A 20521-nucleotide genomic window follows, 5' to 3' on the forward strand; every position below is an offset into this window, starting at 1 on the left:
GTACAGCAACAACTATAGATTGAAACTACATAACAATAAATCAAATATGCTAAAGTTTTTTTTATTTTGCGCCACTAAATTGTTGATTTCTCCCACAGTGCAGCGGTAAACTAAAGAGCGAAAATTGTTAGACTTAGAAACATTAAATAGGTCCTAGTTAAAATCTCCTGTTACGATAATGTTACTAAAACTATCAAATATATCACAATGCATTTGCTCAAACACATCAATCTGTCCATTGGTGAGATAAATTACGCCTACAACCACAAATGATTCATTACCAAAAGTTTTCATAAATAGAGATTCACATATACCATACATATTTCCTCGAAAAAACAGTTTTATAATGTAATCTTTTAGAAATATAAATACAGACACCACCACCTCTAACACCATCAGGTCAATCATTCCTAACAAGATTATAACCGGGCAGTGCTACTGATTGGGACAAAATATTCGACTTAAATCACGTTTCCGTTAAGGCAATAATATCAAGACCAGAATTTTGAAATTAGAACTTAAATTCCTCAAGCTTCACATTAACTTGACCAATATTTAAGTTAATCATGAAAAATAATTTCATAAATGGATAGCGTAAAAATCTACACCATTCAACCCCCATTGACGATATAAAAAAATATATTGAAATTTACAGACACAAAGTCAGAAACATCACTAATCTACAAAGCAGAATCACGAAAGTCCCACTTTCAATATTTTACATTGACCTGGAACCTGCCACAAATAACAAAAGTATATACGATATTAAATATATTAATAATGCCATTGTACATATTGAACCTCCAAGAAAAACTAACGATATTGTGAAATGCCACCGGTGTCAAGAGTTTGGTCATACCAAAATATATTGCCGCAAACATGAAAACTGCGTAAAATGTGGGTTGGGCAACCTTACCAGTGATTGCTCTAAAAACAATGAAACTCCACCACGTTGTGTTAACTGCTTACAAAATCATCCAGCTAACTATAAAGGTTGTATTGTATATAAACAAATGTTGAAAAGAAGATTACAAAACAATAATTTATATAGAAGAGATAAAAACAACCAATATGCCTTCAACATCAAATATAACTCAAAACACAATTCCAAATTTACACCAAAATAATAATAATAGTTCATACTCTGATGTTCTACGGAGTAATCAGCTAAACAATCCCTTTGAAAAAATAGAAAAACTGATAGAGAATCAAATAGAGTTGACAAATAAGCTTATAGGCATGATGTCTGTTCTAATAACAAAATTATGCAGCTAAACCTAAGGATAGCAATATGGAATGCCAATGGGCATTCCAATCATACCCAAGAAATATAATTATTTCTTAAAACGAATTTTATTGACATCCTTTTTGTATCCGAAACTCATTTTACTACCAGATCCTTTTTCCGAATAAAAGGCTATGATTTAATATGCGCCAACCATCCAGACGATAGAGCACATGCAGGATCAGCAATATTAATAAAATCTTCGATACAATATGAAATTTATAATCAAATAAGAAAAACCTACCTTCAAGCTGCGTGTATCAAAATTGTTTGTGACTTAATTAATATATCTGTACGTGCTATTTATTTTCCACCACGTTTTTCAGTAAAATGTCAAGAATTTGAAGAATTTTTCAAATCTGTAGGACCAAGATTTATAGTTGGAGGTGATTTCAACTCTAAACATCATTGGTGGGACTCTAGATTGATAAACCCTAAAGGTAGAGAACTCTATAAATGTATAACTAATAACAACTATTCTATTCTTTCTACTGGAAGTCCTACGTATTGGCCTACAGATTTGTCAAAGATACCTTATTATTGGATTTTGTTGTATATACCGGTATAAATAATAATCTTCTCCAAATAACAGATTCTGATGATCTTAGCTCTGACCATACACCACTTATAGTAAACTTTAATACCTTTTTACATTACCAATCAAAAAAATATAAAATTCTCAACAATAGAACTGATATAAACTGTTTCAGAAGTTGGATAGAATGAAATGTTAATCGAAATATATCATTGTAGAAACTTTAAATAATCTTATTCATGAAGCAGGATTTTTATCAACACCAAACATAACAAATCATCATAATCAAAGTAATTTTTTGTAAATACCGAAATAAGAGCTATGATTAGGAACAAAAGAAGGTTAAGAAGGGTATGGCAGGCATCCAGAAATCCCAATGACAAACGAAACCTAAAATAAAGCAACTAAGGATCTTAAATGCCGATTACAAGAAATAAAAATTGATCAAATTGGAAATTTCCTAAAAAATCTTAATATTAATAATAATGATGAGTATTGTTTATGGCATGCTACAAAATATTTGAAAAGACCCACCAAGAGAAATATACCAATCAAAGATGAGAATGGTTTATGGTGTAGAACCGATAAAACTAAATTAAAAGCATTTGCCTTGCATTTATATAAAACTTTTCAGTCTCATGATATAATAATGGTCCTGATACAGATGATACAGATGATATAAATAATTTTTTAGATAGTCCTTGTCCGATGGATTGGCCAATAAAACACATCTCACCACAGGAAGTTCAAGAGGAAATTAATAACCTTAATTGCAAAAAATCTCCAAGATACGACTCTATTGACGGGAAAGTTGTCCAAGCTCTATCAAAGAAAGCTATTTTACTATTAACTCTTATATTTAATTTTAAGACTAAATCATTTTCCTACACAATGGAAAAGTGCCGAAGTAGTAATGGTACCTAAACCAAAAAAAACCCGAGAATATTGTTACATCGTATCGCCCAATAAGTTTGCTAGTCACTTTCTCCAAAATATTTGAGAAAATATTTATGAGAAGAATATTACCAATATTAGAAAAGCTTAATATAATACCCGATTACCAATTTGGATTCAGACATAAGCATGGCACACCGGAACAATGCCATCGTATAGTCTCTTATATACGAGATGCTTTAGAAAACAATGAATATTGTTCTGGTGTATTCTTAGATGTACAGCAAGCCTTTGACAAAGTTTGGCACACTGGGTTATTTTTTAAACTTAAAAAGTTAGGTTAGGTTACGTGGGTTGCTCGCAATTTAGCGAGTTCACTCGGAGGCCGTATGGCCCATTGTGGTACCCTTATAAATACTATTCCTTTATGCTGAAAATTCGTACATAAAGTGAGAATAGTTTCCCTCCCTAATTTCGTTGACTATGTGATTCCTGTGGTTCCCGTGGGAACCAACCGGTGCTTCTAATAAATCTGATCATATTTACTAGTGACACATCTCTGAGACAGTCCAGATCATGGAAAAGAGCTCTACCAAGATGTAGTAGTCTATGCTCTTGTAAGGCTGGGCATTCACATAGAAGGTGCTGTACCGATTCCTCCTCCTCTTCATCTAAACAACATCTACAATAGCTATAACGTGGGTAGCCCATACATTCCGACATATGTCCAATCATACAGTGCCCAGTAATTATACCCGTAAGAAGCCTAATCGAATTCCTGCTAAGAGACAAAAGAGTCCTAGTTCTATCCTCTGTCAGATTGGGCCAGAGCATTCTGGATATTCTACAAGTGATGATATTTGACCACTTGAGTTCCGTCTCGCTCAAAGCCCATTCATTTATCAATTACGATACTGTCACCAGGGGAGTGTGAATATCCCTTTGCGCTAGAGATACGTCCAGGGACACACCGTTGGTTGCGCACTCATCAGATATATCATTTTCCCGGATGCCCTCGTGTCCTGGTTGTGCCAGTGATTTGGTACAATTGAGAAGACATTTCGACCTGATCACGTTGGAGTTAAGAGCCTTGATTGATGCAAGGCTGTCCAAGTAGATATGTATAGTCGAATTTTCGAGATTCAGTTCCCGGATTCTTCTCGCGGCTGCATCGATGGCATAAATCTCTGCCTGGAAAACCGTGCAGATATCGGGTAATCGAATAGACATCAAAAGGTCCAGCTCATCTGAGAAGATTCCCGAGCCCGTACCTCTTTCTGTCTTTGAACCATCAGTGTAGATTGAGATCACGTCATACCTTAAGACAGAGTTCGCGGCCCAATCATCCCTTGTCGGTATTCTGATCTTGAATGTTCTGTCAAAATTCGGTGTAGGTATTATGTAGTCCGTTTCCCGCCCTATGATTGGCCTGCCTATCTTTTTTAGGATGGTACCATGACCAATACGATCATGCTTCAGTCCGCTCGACTGTTTAAGTCGTAGAGCAGACTTAGCAGAAATGCATTTGATATATATATCAAGGGGAGTTATATTTAGCATCGTCTCTAGACTGGCCTGAGGGGTGGAATTCATAGAGCCAGTAATTGCAAGACATGCTAATCTTTGCACCTTGTTTAGAATAGAAAGGTGAGTCTAAGTGTCTACCAATCTCCACCAAACAAGAGCCACATAGGTCAAAATAGGTCTTATGACCGCGGTGTACATAAAAAGTTACTTCCAACACATTTTTATCTAATACTAAAATCATATCTTAGTGATAGACATTATTACGTAAAGGTAAATAGAAATTTTTCGGAAATATAACATATACAAGCTGGAGTTCCCCAGTTGGCCCTAAGACACTGCCTTAGGGCCAACCTTATATACAATGTTCACATCTGACATGCCAGTTACAAATAATATTTTGGTTGCAACATACGCTGATGATACGGCAATACTAGCTTCTAGCGCCGATCCTAACGTTGCCTCAATACAACTACAAAGACAACTAAACGAAATAGAAATGTGGTTAAATAAGTGGAAATTAAAAGTAAACACCGAAAAATCTACTCATTTAACATTTGCCCTGCGGCATGGAAACTGTCCAAATGTATCTCTTAATAATTGCGTCATTCCACAAAGTGATAACGTGAAATACTTAGGATTGCATATTGATCGTAGACTTACATGGCAAACACATATTAAAGCTAAAAAACAATATTTAAATATAAAAAGCAAACGGCTCTATTGGTTATTGGGTTCTAAATCCAAACTGAGTCTTGAAAATAAACTAATAATCTATAAAACAATATTAAAACCGGTGTGGACTTACGGTATACAATTATGGGGAACAGCTAGTAATTCTAATATCGAAATCCTACAAAGATATCAATCAAAAACTTTAAGGTCAATTATCAACGCTCCATTGTTTATATCAAACAAAGCTATCCACGATGATCTATCAATCCCAATGGTTAAAGAGGACATTTCCAGATTAAGTGAAAATTACCTACAGAGGTTAAGTAATCATTACAACACTCCTAGATGACACAAACGAAGTAAGAAGACTGAAGAGGAATCATATATTGGACTTGCCATTTCGACACTAACTAAATATGTATTAAAATGTCTTGTATATATTTGTAAATAACCATTTGTATAAAATATAATGTAAATAATATAAATACTATTAACTAAAATATAAATAAGCTTATAAAAATTGTATTTTATGACAATATTGTTGTTCTCATTGGAGTTCAACAATTAATGTTACTTTATTTAACTTTATATAATTTACTTATTATCCTTTAGGATAGATTGTAAATAAAAATGAATTATTAAAAAATAAAAATAAATGGATAGGATTACAAATTTTAAATATTATAATAACAATTTCTCATTGTCTGATAAATAATATAGCTAAGAATAAAGATAAAATATATAAGTAACTAGCATATTACCAGCTACTTCGTTAGCATATATTTTGATATTAAAATAAAAGTATATCAATATACAATTAAAAAATATGTTACTTAAGCACAGTGGGACAGAATCGAAATTTTTTGGAAATAAATCTGACATTTCTAAACGATCGATATAAAATTTTATGCCGGAGTGGCCAATTCGAGTTTAAGTTATTAAAATGGGTCATACAAATGCTCCAGGGGCGTCGATATGGGGGCTCAAAGTAGGGTACCTTCGACATGTAAAATTTTTAAACACATGCCATTTTTTGTTTCCAATCCGATTTCAAAGATTTTAATATTTTTGAAAATCGCTCTTCAAAAAACCTGTTTGCGTGTGCTATTTATCTCTTCTAATTTTCGAGTTATAGGCATTTAAAAATTTAAATTTTAAAATGTGGTCATACCTTGGCCCCCTCTTTTAAAAATATAGGGCGTAATTTTGGACCGAATGGAATCAAATCTTTGTTAGTTAGACAACTAAATTAGTAATAATATACAAAAGATTTGAGGCCAATATCTATTATGGATCCAAAAATAAACGATTTTCAATTTAAATATTAGAAAATAGTAGATTTTTGCTGTTTTTTGGGCGAAAAGGTGACTTAACTCTTTTTTTTATTAAAAAAAATTCTTTTTTGTTTTTCTGTAAGGTATCTTTACGGAGAACATTTTGGAATAAAAAACATGTACAATTTTTCAAATATGTCGCCCCTACGCCCTTCGGAATTTGACCTATTTTTTTTATCAAAAATTCAACTTTCGCCCAAAAAACAGCAAAAAATCAACTATTTTTTTTAATATTTAAATTGAAAATCGTTCATTTTTGGATCCATAATTGATATTGCTCTGAAATCTTTTTTTCTGATTTTCGCTCCAATTTTTAGGAATTGCGGGATTGCCTTTGACATTCTGAAAAGTTTTTTTACACCTTCTTATTTAGAATGACAAACATAAAAAAACGTTAAAAATTTCTTTCAGCCCAATTATGAATAAAAAATTCCGCGGGAGTTTGTTCCCCGGGAGTTTTTTCCCATTGAATTTGAATAGGAAAAATGAGAAAAGGGGAAAAACTCCCGGGGAATTTCTATTCATGATTGGGCTGATTGAGTTTCGTTAATAAATAAAGATTTTATTACATATTACATATTCATTGAGTTTCTAAAACTAAAATTTATATCAAAATTTTAATAGCATTGCAAATATTAGAAACAATTTGATCCACATTTAATGCGATGTATATTGTTTTGTTTAGATAAGTTAATTTTTGGTCTTACAAAAAAAAATTCAAGTCAATATCTCAATTAGATTCAAAAATATTAATTAAAAGATCAATTAGATTATAAATTTTCTTAATATTTTATTTAACACAAGTCATTGGTTCTGACTCAGTCACATTAAGAAAATGTATACAAATTTTTTAGTATGAAAAAGTTCAATATTTTTGAAGGACGGAGTTTTTTGAAGTGGCATATTTTTGAATCTAATTGAGATATTGACATGAAATTTTTTTTGTAAGACCAAAAATTAACTTATCTAAACAAAACAATATAGCTCGGAATAAATGTGGATCAAATTGTTCCTAATATTTGCAATCCTATTAAAATTTTGATATAAACTTTAGTTTTAGAAACTCAATGAATATGTAATATGTAATAAAATCTTTATTTATTAACGAAACTCAATCAGCCCAATCATGAATAGAAATTCCCCGGGAGTTTTTCCCCTTTTCTCATTTTTCCTATTCAAATTCAATGGGAAAAAACTCCCGGGGAACAAACTCCCGCGGAATTTTTATTCATAATTGGGCTGAAAGACATTTTTAACGTTTTTTATGTTTGTCATTCTAAATAAGAAGGTGTAATGAAGGTGTATATCTAATTATATTATTGTAAAAAATTCAAAAATTAATGTTTCTAAGACTTAGAATCTAAGTTCATTGGTGATGAAAATAGAAAAAGTACCACTTTGAATTCTCACTCACATAGAACCATATATGCTTATAGAAAATTCAAAAAAGTACCATTAGAATATAGAAAAAGTACCAAATGAAAATTCAAAAAGTACCATTAGAATATAGAAAAAGTACCAAAAAGCAGCCACTTGTGGATTTCCACTCATTATATGCAAATACAGTAGTGTCGGATTAGAGTGAACACTTGATAATATGAACTATTGGATAGTATGAACACACCAATTTTTACATTGGAGACTCTACAGAGTGAACATCGCCTACCCCTATAGAGTGAACTTTAGTTTTTTTTGCAAAAAATTTAAAATCAAAAGTTTTTATTTATTTTTTGTCTACAGGCAGTTTTGACTCTCATTAGTATTTTTATACCACTTAAACTAAGTTTCATTATTTTTTTACACACATTTTTTATACAACACCGTTATTTCTGAGACTTTTGACTTTTTTTGACCCTACTATTTGTATTGCTATATAAACCCAAAAAAAACTTACTATAAAAGTTTAGCAAGAAATAATTAAAGATATGGACAATGGAGTGGGAGTTTCAGTTCTAGCAAATAAATATGGTGTGGCAAAGTCCACAATATGTGGCATTAAAAAAATACAAAGTGGAATTCTATGCCACAATAAAAATGCTATAAATAAAAAAAATTGCGAAAAGCGGAATGTCCCAGCATCGAAAAAATGCTCCATAATTGACTTATAAAGCAGCGATGTAAAAATTTGCATGTCAGTTTATTTTTTCAGTCTCGATAAAGTGAATTTATTGGATAAAGTGAACAGGCCTTGCATTAATTAGTTCAATCTATCCCTACTCCAATGTAATTTTTTTTTCTCGAAAATTGCAAAATTTAAATCGCAGGTACGGAAAATTAGGAGATATTTTCATATTTTTATTCCCTGTTATATTCTCAATAAATCCCAAATGAGATGATTAAACAATTCTGAAATTAGTTTAACAAAATTTCTAAAAATTTGAAAATGGAAAATGTTTTTGGTCATACCTGCGAATAGGTTAACATTTCACATTTATATTCTTTAAAATTAAATTGCAAACGTTTTTAATGGCAAAAACTGAAACAATTCTGAAATTAGTTTAACAAAATTTCTAAAAATTTGAAAATGGAAAATGTTTTTGGTCATACCTGCGAATAGGTTAACATTTCACATTTATATTCTTTAAAATTAAATTGCAAACGTTTTTAATGGCAAAAACTGAAAAAATTATATTATTCTCCCTTATAAATGCTACTCATAACTTCAGAAGGCTTGCTTGTCTTAACACCAACCGATTTACCTAAAATATTTCCAGGATGATTTTTTACTGGCCAAAATTCAACTTTTGTGTATTAAGGGTTACCCGTTCAACAACAAATCAGACATACAAGACATACAGGTATTTTATGGGAATCGGTTGAAAAGAGATCGTATAGCATTGTCGTTTCAATTACATAACAGAAACAAACGCCCGATCCCACACCGACAGATTCCCATCCCATGCCTGATCAAATATCTAAATCTAGCTCCTATTAGTGCCCGAAATCGTATGAGAATAAAAATCCGATCAAGTTTTAAGCCAATTTAGGTAAAATGTTTAACAATGGATTTAACCATAATATATCTATTTAAACGATTGAAGCCGAAAGCCTTAGCTGCTAGAGCTTTTTTTGAAGCCATAATTCCTACCATACTGCCTACTCCTTCATCTTCAATACATCACCATGACTCCACCACCGCCTCCACTTGTATTCCTCAGCACCATTTGCCTTCCGTTTATTCCGAAGATACAAAACATGCTTTTGTCGGAAAAAAGTTATTTCATATCTTCGGAACAAAGTGTTTTTGTAGGGAAGGCCCTCGATAAACCAAATTTGCTGCCAACTGTTAAGGATTGCGATGGGGATATATGGCAGTTGGAGCAGTACGTAGTATGGAATTTATGGATTCAAAAATGGATCGGTTTGTTTATCTGGACATTCTATATCTGGACATAAATATAAAGAGGAGTGCTGAGAAATTGGCGTTGTCTGATGATTTTTATTTCCAACAAGGCAACGACTGGAGTGATTAAATATTCGACATATTCCAAAAACCGGTTGTCGGTTCTTTCAATCAAAAACCGGTTCGAATAACCGATAGATAAAAACAAAAGTTATTTTTGTGATATTTTTGTAATGGTCTTGTGTTCTTTACGAAACTAAATCTCATATTTACACAAAATTCTATTTAAAAAAAAATTCCACGCAAATAATCAAAAACAAAATATTTTTTAAAGTAGTTTATCCTATTAAAGTTAAAATTTAAAGATAGAAAAAAATTATAATATACCCAATAAGCATCAAAGCCCCGAAATTTCAAGCACTTGAACATTTTGTTGGAATTTGACTTGAATGCAAATGTAATTATGTTTTAAACCTGAAAAATATTTTAAAAATTTAAATATTTTTCAAACAAAAAACATATGACTTGAATTTACGTTTCCTTTTTGCTGAAGAATGCTATTGAAATAAAATGTAATACAACTGTAATTCAATTGCTTGACTATACAGTGCACTCGCGATAATATGAACCAATTAAAACCAGGCCAGTTCACTTTTGCAAGATTGTTCATATTTGCGAATGGCATCTAATTCCCATCTACAGCTAGGGAAGTCCAAAAATTATTAAGCAGTTGAATTAGAATTTAACCACTACCCTGTTGATTTAGATTTCAACTCTGTATAGATAGATAAAATACGTTAAAGCAAGTAAGAGTGCTATATTCGGCTATGCCGAATCTTATATACCCTTCACCTTTGTTGTGGATGCATTATTATTTTTTATAATTAGTATATATGTATGTACATTGCCCACTTTCAGCGTACAGCATCCTAAATTTATCAAGAACACAAAAAACAACAACGCCAAACGAAACAAAACACCAAAAGAAAAAACAAAAACAAAATACGCAAGCCAATGAAACCAACACACATCCAAACATACGTTTAATTGTATAAAAAACAACAACGCCAAAAGAAATAAAAAACAAAAGAAAATCAAAATACGCAAAGCATGCACATCCAAACATACGATTTGTTGCTGTTTTGTCAAAAAAAACCAATACACAACCAAACAAGCGTTTAGTTGTATAAAAAACAACAACAACGCCAAAAGAAACAAAACACAAAAGAAAAACAAAATACGCAAAGCATGCACATCCAAACATACGATTTGTTGCTGTTTTGTCAAAAAAACCAACACACAACCAAACAAACGTTTAGTTGTATAAAAAACAACAACAACGCCAAAAGAAACAAAAAAAAAAAAAAAATACGCAAAGCATGCACATCCAAAAACATAAGTTTTGTTGCTTTTTTGTCAAAGCATGCAATACATTGTGTTTTTTGATGAAATTTTCAGAGGTTGTCTCGGATTTTTGCTCATATCTCCGTTATTTATGGACGAATTTTGCTGATTTTAAATAGCAAAATTCTCGAAAGTATGTCTGACAGAATTGTTGAAGATTTGGATCCCGGAGATATCTGGGGCCTTCAGAAAATTGATTTCAACAGACAGACGGACAGACGGTGCTATTTAAAATCGGTGATGCTATTTAAAATCAGACAGACAGACAGACAGACAGACAGACAGACAGACAGACAGACAGACAGACAGACAGACAGACAGACAGACAGACAGACAGACAGACAGACAGACAGACAGACAGACAGACAGACAGACAGACATACAGACAGACAGACAGACAGACAGACAGACAGACAGACAGACAGACAGACAGACAGACAGACAGACAGACAGACAGACAGACAGACAGACAGACAGACAGACAGACAGACAGACAGACAGACAGACAGACAGACAGACAGACAGACAGACAGACAGACAGACAGACAGACAGACAGACAGACAGACAGACAGACAGACAGACAGACAGACAGACAGACAGACAGACAGACAGACAGACAGACAGACAGACAGACAGACAGACAGACAGACAGACAGACAGACAGACAGACAGACAGACAGACAGACAGACAGACAGACAGACAGACAGACAGACAGACAGACAGACAGACAGACAGACAGACAGACAGACAGACAGACAGACAGACAGACAGACAGACAGACAGACAGACAGACAGACAGACAGACAGACAGACAGACAGACAGACAGACAGACAGACAGACAGACAGACAGACAGACAGACAGACAGACAGACAGACAGACAGACAGACAGACAGACAGACAGACAGACAGACAGACAGACAGACAGACAGACAGACAGACAGACAGACAGACAGACAGACAGACAGACAGACAGACAGACAGACAGACAGACAGACAGACAGACAGACAGACAGACAGACAGACAGACAGACAGACAGACAGACAGACAGACAGACAGACAGACAGACAGACAGACAGACAGACAGACAGACAGACAGACAGACAGACAGACAGACAGACAGACAGACAGACAGACAGACAGACAGACAGACAGACAGACAGACAGACAGACAGACAGACAGACAGACAGACAGACAGACAGACAGACAGACAGACAGACAGACAGACAGATCTCTTAACACAGACTATCTACGAACTTAAAATAGACGTCGCCATACTAAGCGAACAATACCGAAACCTAGAGAAAAACATATGGGAGAAGGATTCATCGGGAAGAGCAGCTGTCTGGGCCTGCGGTAATAAGGCGATTGAGGAGGGAATGAAACAACTTTCGGATGGTTTTGTTAGGATAAAAATTGGAGGGATATATGTATATAGTTGCTATATGTCGCCAAAAATAACGTTGCCAGATTTCGAGAAAATAATCGAAAACCTAGTGATAGATGCCAGCCAGCACAATCCGATCATCATAGCAGGTGACTTCAATGCTGCTGCTGTAGATTGGGGCTGTCGAAGTACCAATAATAGAGGACGATTACTCCTGGAAGCTTTTTCCTTACTCGATCTCGTCCTACTAAATACAGGGAGCGCATACACCTTTAGGAGAGCTGGATATGGGTCGATAGTCGACATTACATTCGTCAGTACTCCTCTAGCTAAGGACGTTCAGTGGCAAGTGAGTGAGCACTACACTCACAGCGACCACCAGGCAATACTATTTAGCATAGACAATGAAGGCCGCACAACTATACCAAGGGAAAAAGCTACCTTCCAAGGTTGGGCAAACGATAAACTGGATGAAGCTACCTTTGCAGAATCATTCTCAAACCAAAGCATCGAAGATGGAAGTGCCAATGAGATGGCTGAAAGAATAGTGAATGTCATGAAAACGGCTTGCGATGCTGCAATGCCTAGAAGAAGACATAGTAATAGAAGGAAAGAAAATTACTGGTGGAACGAGGAAATATCATCACTAAGGAAAGAATGTTTAAAAACCAGGCGCCGCTACCAAAGAGGAAGGTCAAGACCCAATTTTGAATCGAAAAGAGAGGCATATCATCAGGCTAGGAAAAAACTTCAAAAGGCCATCAACAAGAGCAAAGCAAATTGTTTTAAACAATTATGTAATGAAGCCGACTCCAATCCATGGGGGAAAGCATATCGTATTGTGATGTCGCGACTAAGAGGAAAGAAATCAGCTCAAGTAACGTGTCCAACCCTGATTAGAGAGATAGTTGCTACGCTTTTTCCAGAAGGAGAACCGCATACAGGAGAGATTCACAGCAGTAACGTATCTCACCCTACACCAGTCACAGAAGAAGAGATACTAAAAATGTGCACGAAAATTGGCGATAAAAAAGCCCCAGGACCGGATAATATCCCAAACAGAGCATTGAAGATCGCGATAAAAACAACCCCTGGTCTGTTTGTAAAACTCTTCAATAACTGCCTAAACGATGGAGTATTCCCTACTATCTGGAAAAAACAAAAACTTATTCTGATACCCAAACCAGGGAAAACTTTGGGAGAACCCGAATCGTATCGACCGATATGCCTACTAGATACATTAGGCAAGTGCCTAGAAAGGGTGGTATACACTAGGTTACTAAACGCTGTAGATGAAGCCGCGGGTATCTCACAGATGCAATTTGGATTCCGTAAAGCAAGGTCAACAATCGATGCCATAACTCTGGTAGTAGATACGGCGAAAAAAGCAATCCAAGCTAAAGGTAGTACAAGAAACTACTGCGCGATAGTTACATTGGACATCAAGAATGCTTTTAACTCAGCTAGATGGAACAACATAATCAAAGCGCTGCAGCAACTGAACTTACCAGAATATCTTATCAAAATAGTAAAATGTTACTTTTCTGACAGAACCCTGTGGTACGGGACGGACAATGGCACTGAGTCCCAATATATTACGGCGGGTGTTCCCCAAGGATCCGTCCTAGGCCCACTCCTGTGGAACATCATGTACGATGGTGTGTTTAGACTTACAGTACCAGAGGAGGTAAAAATTGTAGGATTCGCGGATGATGTCGCTGTAGTCGTTCAAGCCCGGACGATAGATGATGTACAGTTTTATGCAAATGAGGCTATTAGAACCATAAGGTTATGGTTAGACTCCATGAACCTGAAATTGGCCGAGCATAAAACCGAACTGGTGTTGGTAAGCAGCCGGAGGGCAAAAGAGGTTCTAAATATACAAGTAGGAAGAAGTGAAATTGTATCCAAAGAGGCTATCAAATACCTTGGCGTGATGATCGATAATAGACTAAACTTTAAACGTCACACCGAATATTCATGCCAAAAGGCAACCAATGTAGTAAACACATTGGCAAGGATAATGCCAAATATAGGAGGCCCAAGGCAAAGCCGCAGAATACTACTTTCGCGTGTTGCAAACTCAATCCTCCTATATGGTTCACCTATATGGGAGAGAGCTCTCAGGTGTACTTCCAGGAAAGACATGACGTCAATTTTCCGTAGAAATTGTCTTCGAGTATGCTGCGGATATCGCACAATATCTCTCGATGCATCAAGTGTAGTGGCGGGCATAATGCCAATAGACATAACAGCACGAGAATTTTCAAAATACACTACGAGAAATCAAAGAATCCAGAGACGCAGTACAGATATATTCGACAAACAGAAAGGAGAGTGTCTATGCAAAACTGGCAGAGAAGGTGGGATAATTCTACCGCAGGTCGATGGACATACAAATTGATCCCAAATATCGAGAGATGGGTAAATCGCAGACATGGAGAGATCAGCTACCACCTGACACAGTTTCTAACAGGACATGGAGGATTCAGGAGTTATCTATACCGTTTTAAACATGATGACTCACCAAGGTGTCCAGTCTGCATCGAGACTGATGAAAACGCGGAACATGTCATATTCGTATGCCAACGATTTAGAGAGGAAAGAGGAAGGCTTGAAAGACAGATTGGTAGCAGTTTAACACCGCAGAATATCATAGATACTATGTTGGCTTCAGAAAAAAAAAAAAAAAAAAAACAGACAGACAGACAGACAGACAGACAGGGTATAAAAAACAATAATAAGCTGTTCATATTTTAAAAAGCTTTAAAATATGAACAGCTTAGTTCACTAAGTTCATATTTTAGAGTACACAATGGAAGTAAAAAGTGTTCATATTTTGGGGAGTTCATATATTGGGGTGTTCATATTATCGCGAGTGCAGCGTAATTTAAGGCTTGAATTAAACGTTCTTTTAACTTGAATTCCAGTAAAAATGCTTATTGGTTAAAAATCCTAATAGACTTTTGGTTTCGATTAATCGATTTTAATAATCGACCTGTAAATTGTTGATCGAAAAATTAAAAATCGATTATTAGCATTTCATACCATTCACTAGTTTGTAGGATGTGTGAGGATATTAAGAAATTACATAAAGCAAAACACGTTTTGTGTAACTGTTCTAGATTACAGAGTCTCAGAGAAAACTGGGTGGCTATTTTGAATGACAGTATTTAATCCCGGTCTATATTACATTTAGCCTCACTTCCTTGATTGCATTTATTCTTTTCACAGCTAGGTCTATTCCTGAAGGTTATCATAATGAGTCCCGTGGGTCTCCGAGTTGTAGTGTATTTTACAGTACACACCTCTTTTAATCTAATCACATCAGCCAAAATCGTAATTTTCAATTACGACAGATACATTATTTCGGAAATCTGTCTTCATTTCAATATTTATTTTTAATTTACACTTACGATAGGCCATCGGTCGCGCGATCGAGAAAAATTATAAATATGTATTTATGTACTTATTAGACTCCAACAGAACATAATTGCACTCATAATATAATGTATATCACGAATTCCATAGAAAAGTAATCCGTATGGTTAAAAAACCAAATTGTAAAGAGAGAAGAGAAATTATGTTAAATATAATCTGTAGATTTACAACATCATTTGCAAAGTTGAATTTTTAAAAATAACGGTTTTTTTCCTTCGTTTTCCGTTACTTTTGTGAGTGAATAAGTTGGGCTAAAGTTTTGCAGTTTTTTTTAGCATAATTTGCAGTAAGTGCGTGAGTTCGTTATTACAGAAAGTGAAAAAGAACTTTTTGCTAAAAATTTGTTTATAAATTGCTTATATTTATAAGCAATAAATATCAACGAAATTCCAAGATAAATGAAGTTTAATAGAATAAGAAATAATATAACATGTGCGTTACGAAATTGATATATGTTTCAATACAGTCTCTGATATTAGAATTTCTTTTCCGGAAAATGGTATTATGTGTGGGCTTTGAGATGGTAAACCCGATTAAAAACATTTTGATATTATATATCCATTAAAAAAATTCACGCGTTTCGCACATGTTACACTTTTTTTCTTCAATACCTACTACTTGTTGCGTCTGGACACAAAATTAGACTCAGTCAATTGCAATTTTGAAGATATTTTGATAAAATTTGGTACATACAATTTGTTCGGCCCAAGGTCGAAGCCTATAGAAACTGGCTGAAATCGGTCCATTTTTTCATCTAGCCCAATACAAATGTCTTCCGAAATTGGACTGTATCGGTCATAAATATTTAATTTATGTAGGTATCTACACAAAATTCACTCCAAATAAGTTTTATATATACAAAAATCATGTCACCAACTTTTATGATGATCGGTCCATAATTTTATGATGATCGGTCCATAATTAGTCATAGCTCTCATATAAGGCCCACTTCCGAAAATCACTTCAACGAGCATAGATCTCTTAAAAATGTTGGAATACACATAAAATTCAACAGGAATAACTTTCATATAGACATAAATGACCTAATTTCATGGTGATCGGTCCATAATTGGTCATAGCTCCCATATAAGGCCATCTTCCGAAAATCATTCACGAAAATAAATGATTGAAATTTTAAAAGAAAAATTATTTTGCTCATTTACTTAGTGTATGGTATTATATGGTCGGGCTTGACCGACCATATAATTTCGCAGAAATTTTTGATTGAAACTGACATTAAATTTTAAAGAGATAAATTTTGTAATGCGTACGATATATTTTGTTTTATACCAACGAAACTAGAAAACCGATTAATAAATCCTTTACACATTTTGGAAAGAGTATAAAACTGAATAATAAAAATGACAAATCTGCTTTAAAAAAAATTATTTTCTTAACAAAATCACTTGCAATTATTCGCACGCTGTAACAGTGCCTGACATGGAATTCATGATATGTTGTCTGCTAGTTCTCGTTAACCAATTGTCATATATTTTTTTTTTAATATTTTATTTATTTATCTTCAATTTATATAACCAAGCCTCAGGGGCCATTAATGGCTAATAAAAGCTACTAAATAAAATTATTAAATATATTAACTTTTAACAAGTTAAGTTTATTTGAGACTTTTAAATATTCATACATATTATAGGTACAATGGATCTGATTATAAGAAAACTTAAAATTATGTGTTGTTTTAATACAATATATTGTTTCACAGCAACAAACTTGTCCGGTTAAGAAACATTTTTTATAATAGAGTGTGGTGCTTGCTCTCGGCACAATATAATTGAAAATTTAATTAATGTAGAAAAAAAAAACTAAAAATATTATAATAATAAAAAAATCAACCTCTATGGGCACCTGAATTTTGGAAACATAGAATTTTAGCAACTATTAACGTATGCTATTACTATTAACGTATGCAACTTCATGTTCCACTTTTAACAAAAATTGTATAAATAAAAAGTTAAAAACAAGTAATTACAAAATTATTTTTTTCTTTTATGCAAACATTTAAATAAATATAAATGTATATATAGTTTAATAAAAAAAAAATATAGTTATCAGACCCTTTTTGAAAAATCATTAAAATATAATAATAAAACAAAAATTATAATGCAAGAAAGTGCATATCTTTTAAAATTTGAGGAATTGTTAAAGAGATCTTTCCGTAACAAGATCTTTCTTTCTCTTTTTAACAGGCGGTTTTGGACGATCAAGTGAATATAACCTTCTCTTTAAAATTTAAGAGATCATCAATCAAGACACAGAGACAGTTCATCCTATTTACAATTTCAATACATGTGCCATCAAGTGTAATCTCCATATCATCAGTTCGGAAAACAAATCCCATTAAGTCTTTCTTGAATTAAGTTTAAATCCATTTTCAGAAGACCAAGTTAAAACTCTACTAATAATGTAAGGTAGGAGTTACCTTTAAGACATCAGGAAACTGTGAATCTGCATAGTGAAGAAACTGAATGTCGTCTTCATAGACAAAAGGCCTACAAGGCAGACCATTTCCTATATTCAGAAGGTCATTCAAGTACAACAGAAATAGTAATGGCCCAAAAACAGACCCTTGCGGTACACCACTTAATACACGAAGTATTGGGGAATTGGAGTCTCCAATCGAGACATACCGGCTTCTACCACATAAATAAATATATATAAGCTTACAAGCCAAAAACAAAAAATCAAAATGCCGCTATAGCCACATCGAAACCCTAATTGAGCTGAATGTAACAATGAGTTATTTAAAGTATGTTTCACTCACATTTTATTTATCTTATGTGCTGTTTTTCTATAGCGAACGAGTACTTTGTGTGGAAATTTAACATGTGTTTTGTTATTGTAACAAAAACAAAATACATGTAAAACGTCCACTCAAAGCGCTCAGTCGCTATATAAAAACAGCACATTAAACTGAAATTTTTTTGAGGGAAGAATGTTTAAAAAATATAAGTTTTTGTATTCTACTACAATAATTATATTGAAAATACCATAATATACATATGCTTCTCCTGAATAAAAGTTTCAGTTTTGGTAATTTACCAAATCCCGAATATTGATATTAGATCGATTTTTGACCTAATCAAATATTCGTTCCGACTCGTAATGATTTTATCAACATTTCCATTCCTGACACAAACCAAGTTTTTTTTTTATTTTTCTTCACACATTATTTCTAACATTTGGCATGCTTTATTTCTATTGCACCGAATGTTTGCAAATAATCTTCATATAACATTAGAAACAAATTTAGTTCATAAAAAAAAGTAAATAGCGCTTTAACATATAAATAAACAAGTAAAAAAATATGCCTAAGATTCTAAATAGCGTTTCAATGAAGACGCACGAAAATATTGATTGAATGTGTAGCATCTTCTAATGTCCCCACTTAAAAATAGACGTAGGAATTAGGGATATATTGCAAGGTTTATTATTATATAATATTGGCCACGGTCAATGTTATTGTTCCATTTTGCAAATTCTAACAAATAATGTACAATTGAAAATCTCAATATTTATGTTCAACCATCAAGAGTTCGATAAAAAACAATGTTGAAATAAAAATACGAACACATATTTAACTTAGATCGTGTGTATGGATTCCGAATTTATCGTTTTTTAGGAGCTGATATTTTGTCACTGATACAAAATAAATGTTGCGTGTATTTGTACTTCACGACAATAACGGGGTTCGAGGGAGGTATATTATCACTAATACATCACAGAAAAAATGATTACAAAATCACTTTTGTAGATTTTTATTTTTCACCAATATTTTGTAGTTACCATTTACAGAATTTAATTTGTTTACAAAAGCTGCAAGAATTTTTTAATTATTTCACTGCGACATTGATGAAAAGCAAAAGCGGTGGCTTTAAGAACAATGTATAACCAACTTTACTGGTATTTCAACATTTTTCAATCAAGTTTGCAATTTCTTTTTAATTATATCTTTGATTTTTAACACTTTATTTCAATTCGCAAAATTTTCAATCACAAATAACAAAATGAATAATTTAAATTAAACAATTTTTTTTAAATAAGATGATTTTTTCACTGTAATAACTAAACCATTAAAATTTTAAGACATTTGCTACCAAAAATCCGCATATAGGAAGAAACGAAAAAGAAGTACTAAAATAATAAGTAGATTTGTAAAAGTATTGAGTATTTGGGTACTTAATATCGTCGATTTTTTCGAGTAATCATTACCAATGAGTAACCTCTTATATATTCACAGTTATGTTGTTCAGCATAAGTTTTTCATTGAAATATTATCACTATTTATGAAATTTCGTTTATTATTACATCTCAAATTTACGCTTTAGAGCAAGATATCGGAATTATAAGGTATTGAATAATATCGAGTAACGCAAAGAATGTATTGAGTAGTCGAAAGTATCCAGTTTTTTCAACACTAACAGTTCGTTTAATAAAAATTGCAGCACAAGGCGAATTTATAGAAGGTGATGACAGAACTACAAAAAATTCAACATATACAAAAACAACAGGTACTTTGTTTTTGTAAAAAGATAAGTGAACTGTCAAAGTTGCCTGTGGTTGGTTTTGCTTTTGGATTTGTTGTATTTTTCGCCACAACAAACACAAGTGAATTGACAGTTCACTTGTCTACACAACTGAATAAAAAAAATAATCAGCTTTCTTCTGTCGTCACCTTCTA

General features: G+C 33.3%; 1 protein-coding gene across 1 annotated transcript in view; it reads right to left on the minus strand.

Moving 5' to 3' along the window:
- milt (trafficking kinesin-binding protein milt) overlaps positions 1-19904 on the minus strand; it is a 204796-nt gene extending 184892 nt beyond the window's left edge. Inside the window, exon 1 of the mRNA XM_065500246.1 lies at positions 19627-19904. Coding sequence (XP_065356318.1) covers positions 19627-19629 — 3 coding nt within the window. The 5' untranslated portion in view covers positions 19630-19904. The remainder of the gene's footprint in view (positions 1-19626) is intronic.
- Between the last annotated feature and the right edge of the window lie 617 nt (positions 19905-20521).

Source organism: Calliphora vicina, chromosome 2 (genome assembly GCF_958450345.1).
Source record: "Calliphora vicina chromosome 2, idCalVici1.1, whole genome shotgun sequence".
Classification (NCBI taxonomy): domain Eukaryota; kingdom Metazoa; phylum Arthropoda; class Insecta; order Diptera; family Calliphoridae; genus Calliphora; species Calliphora vicina.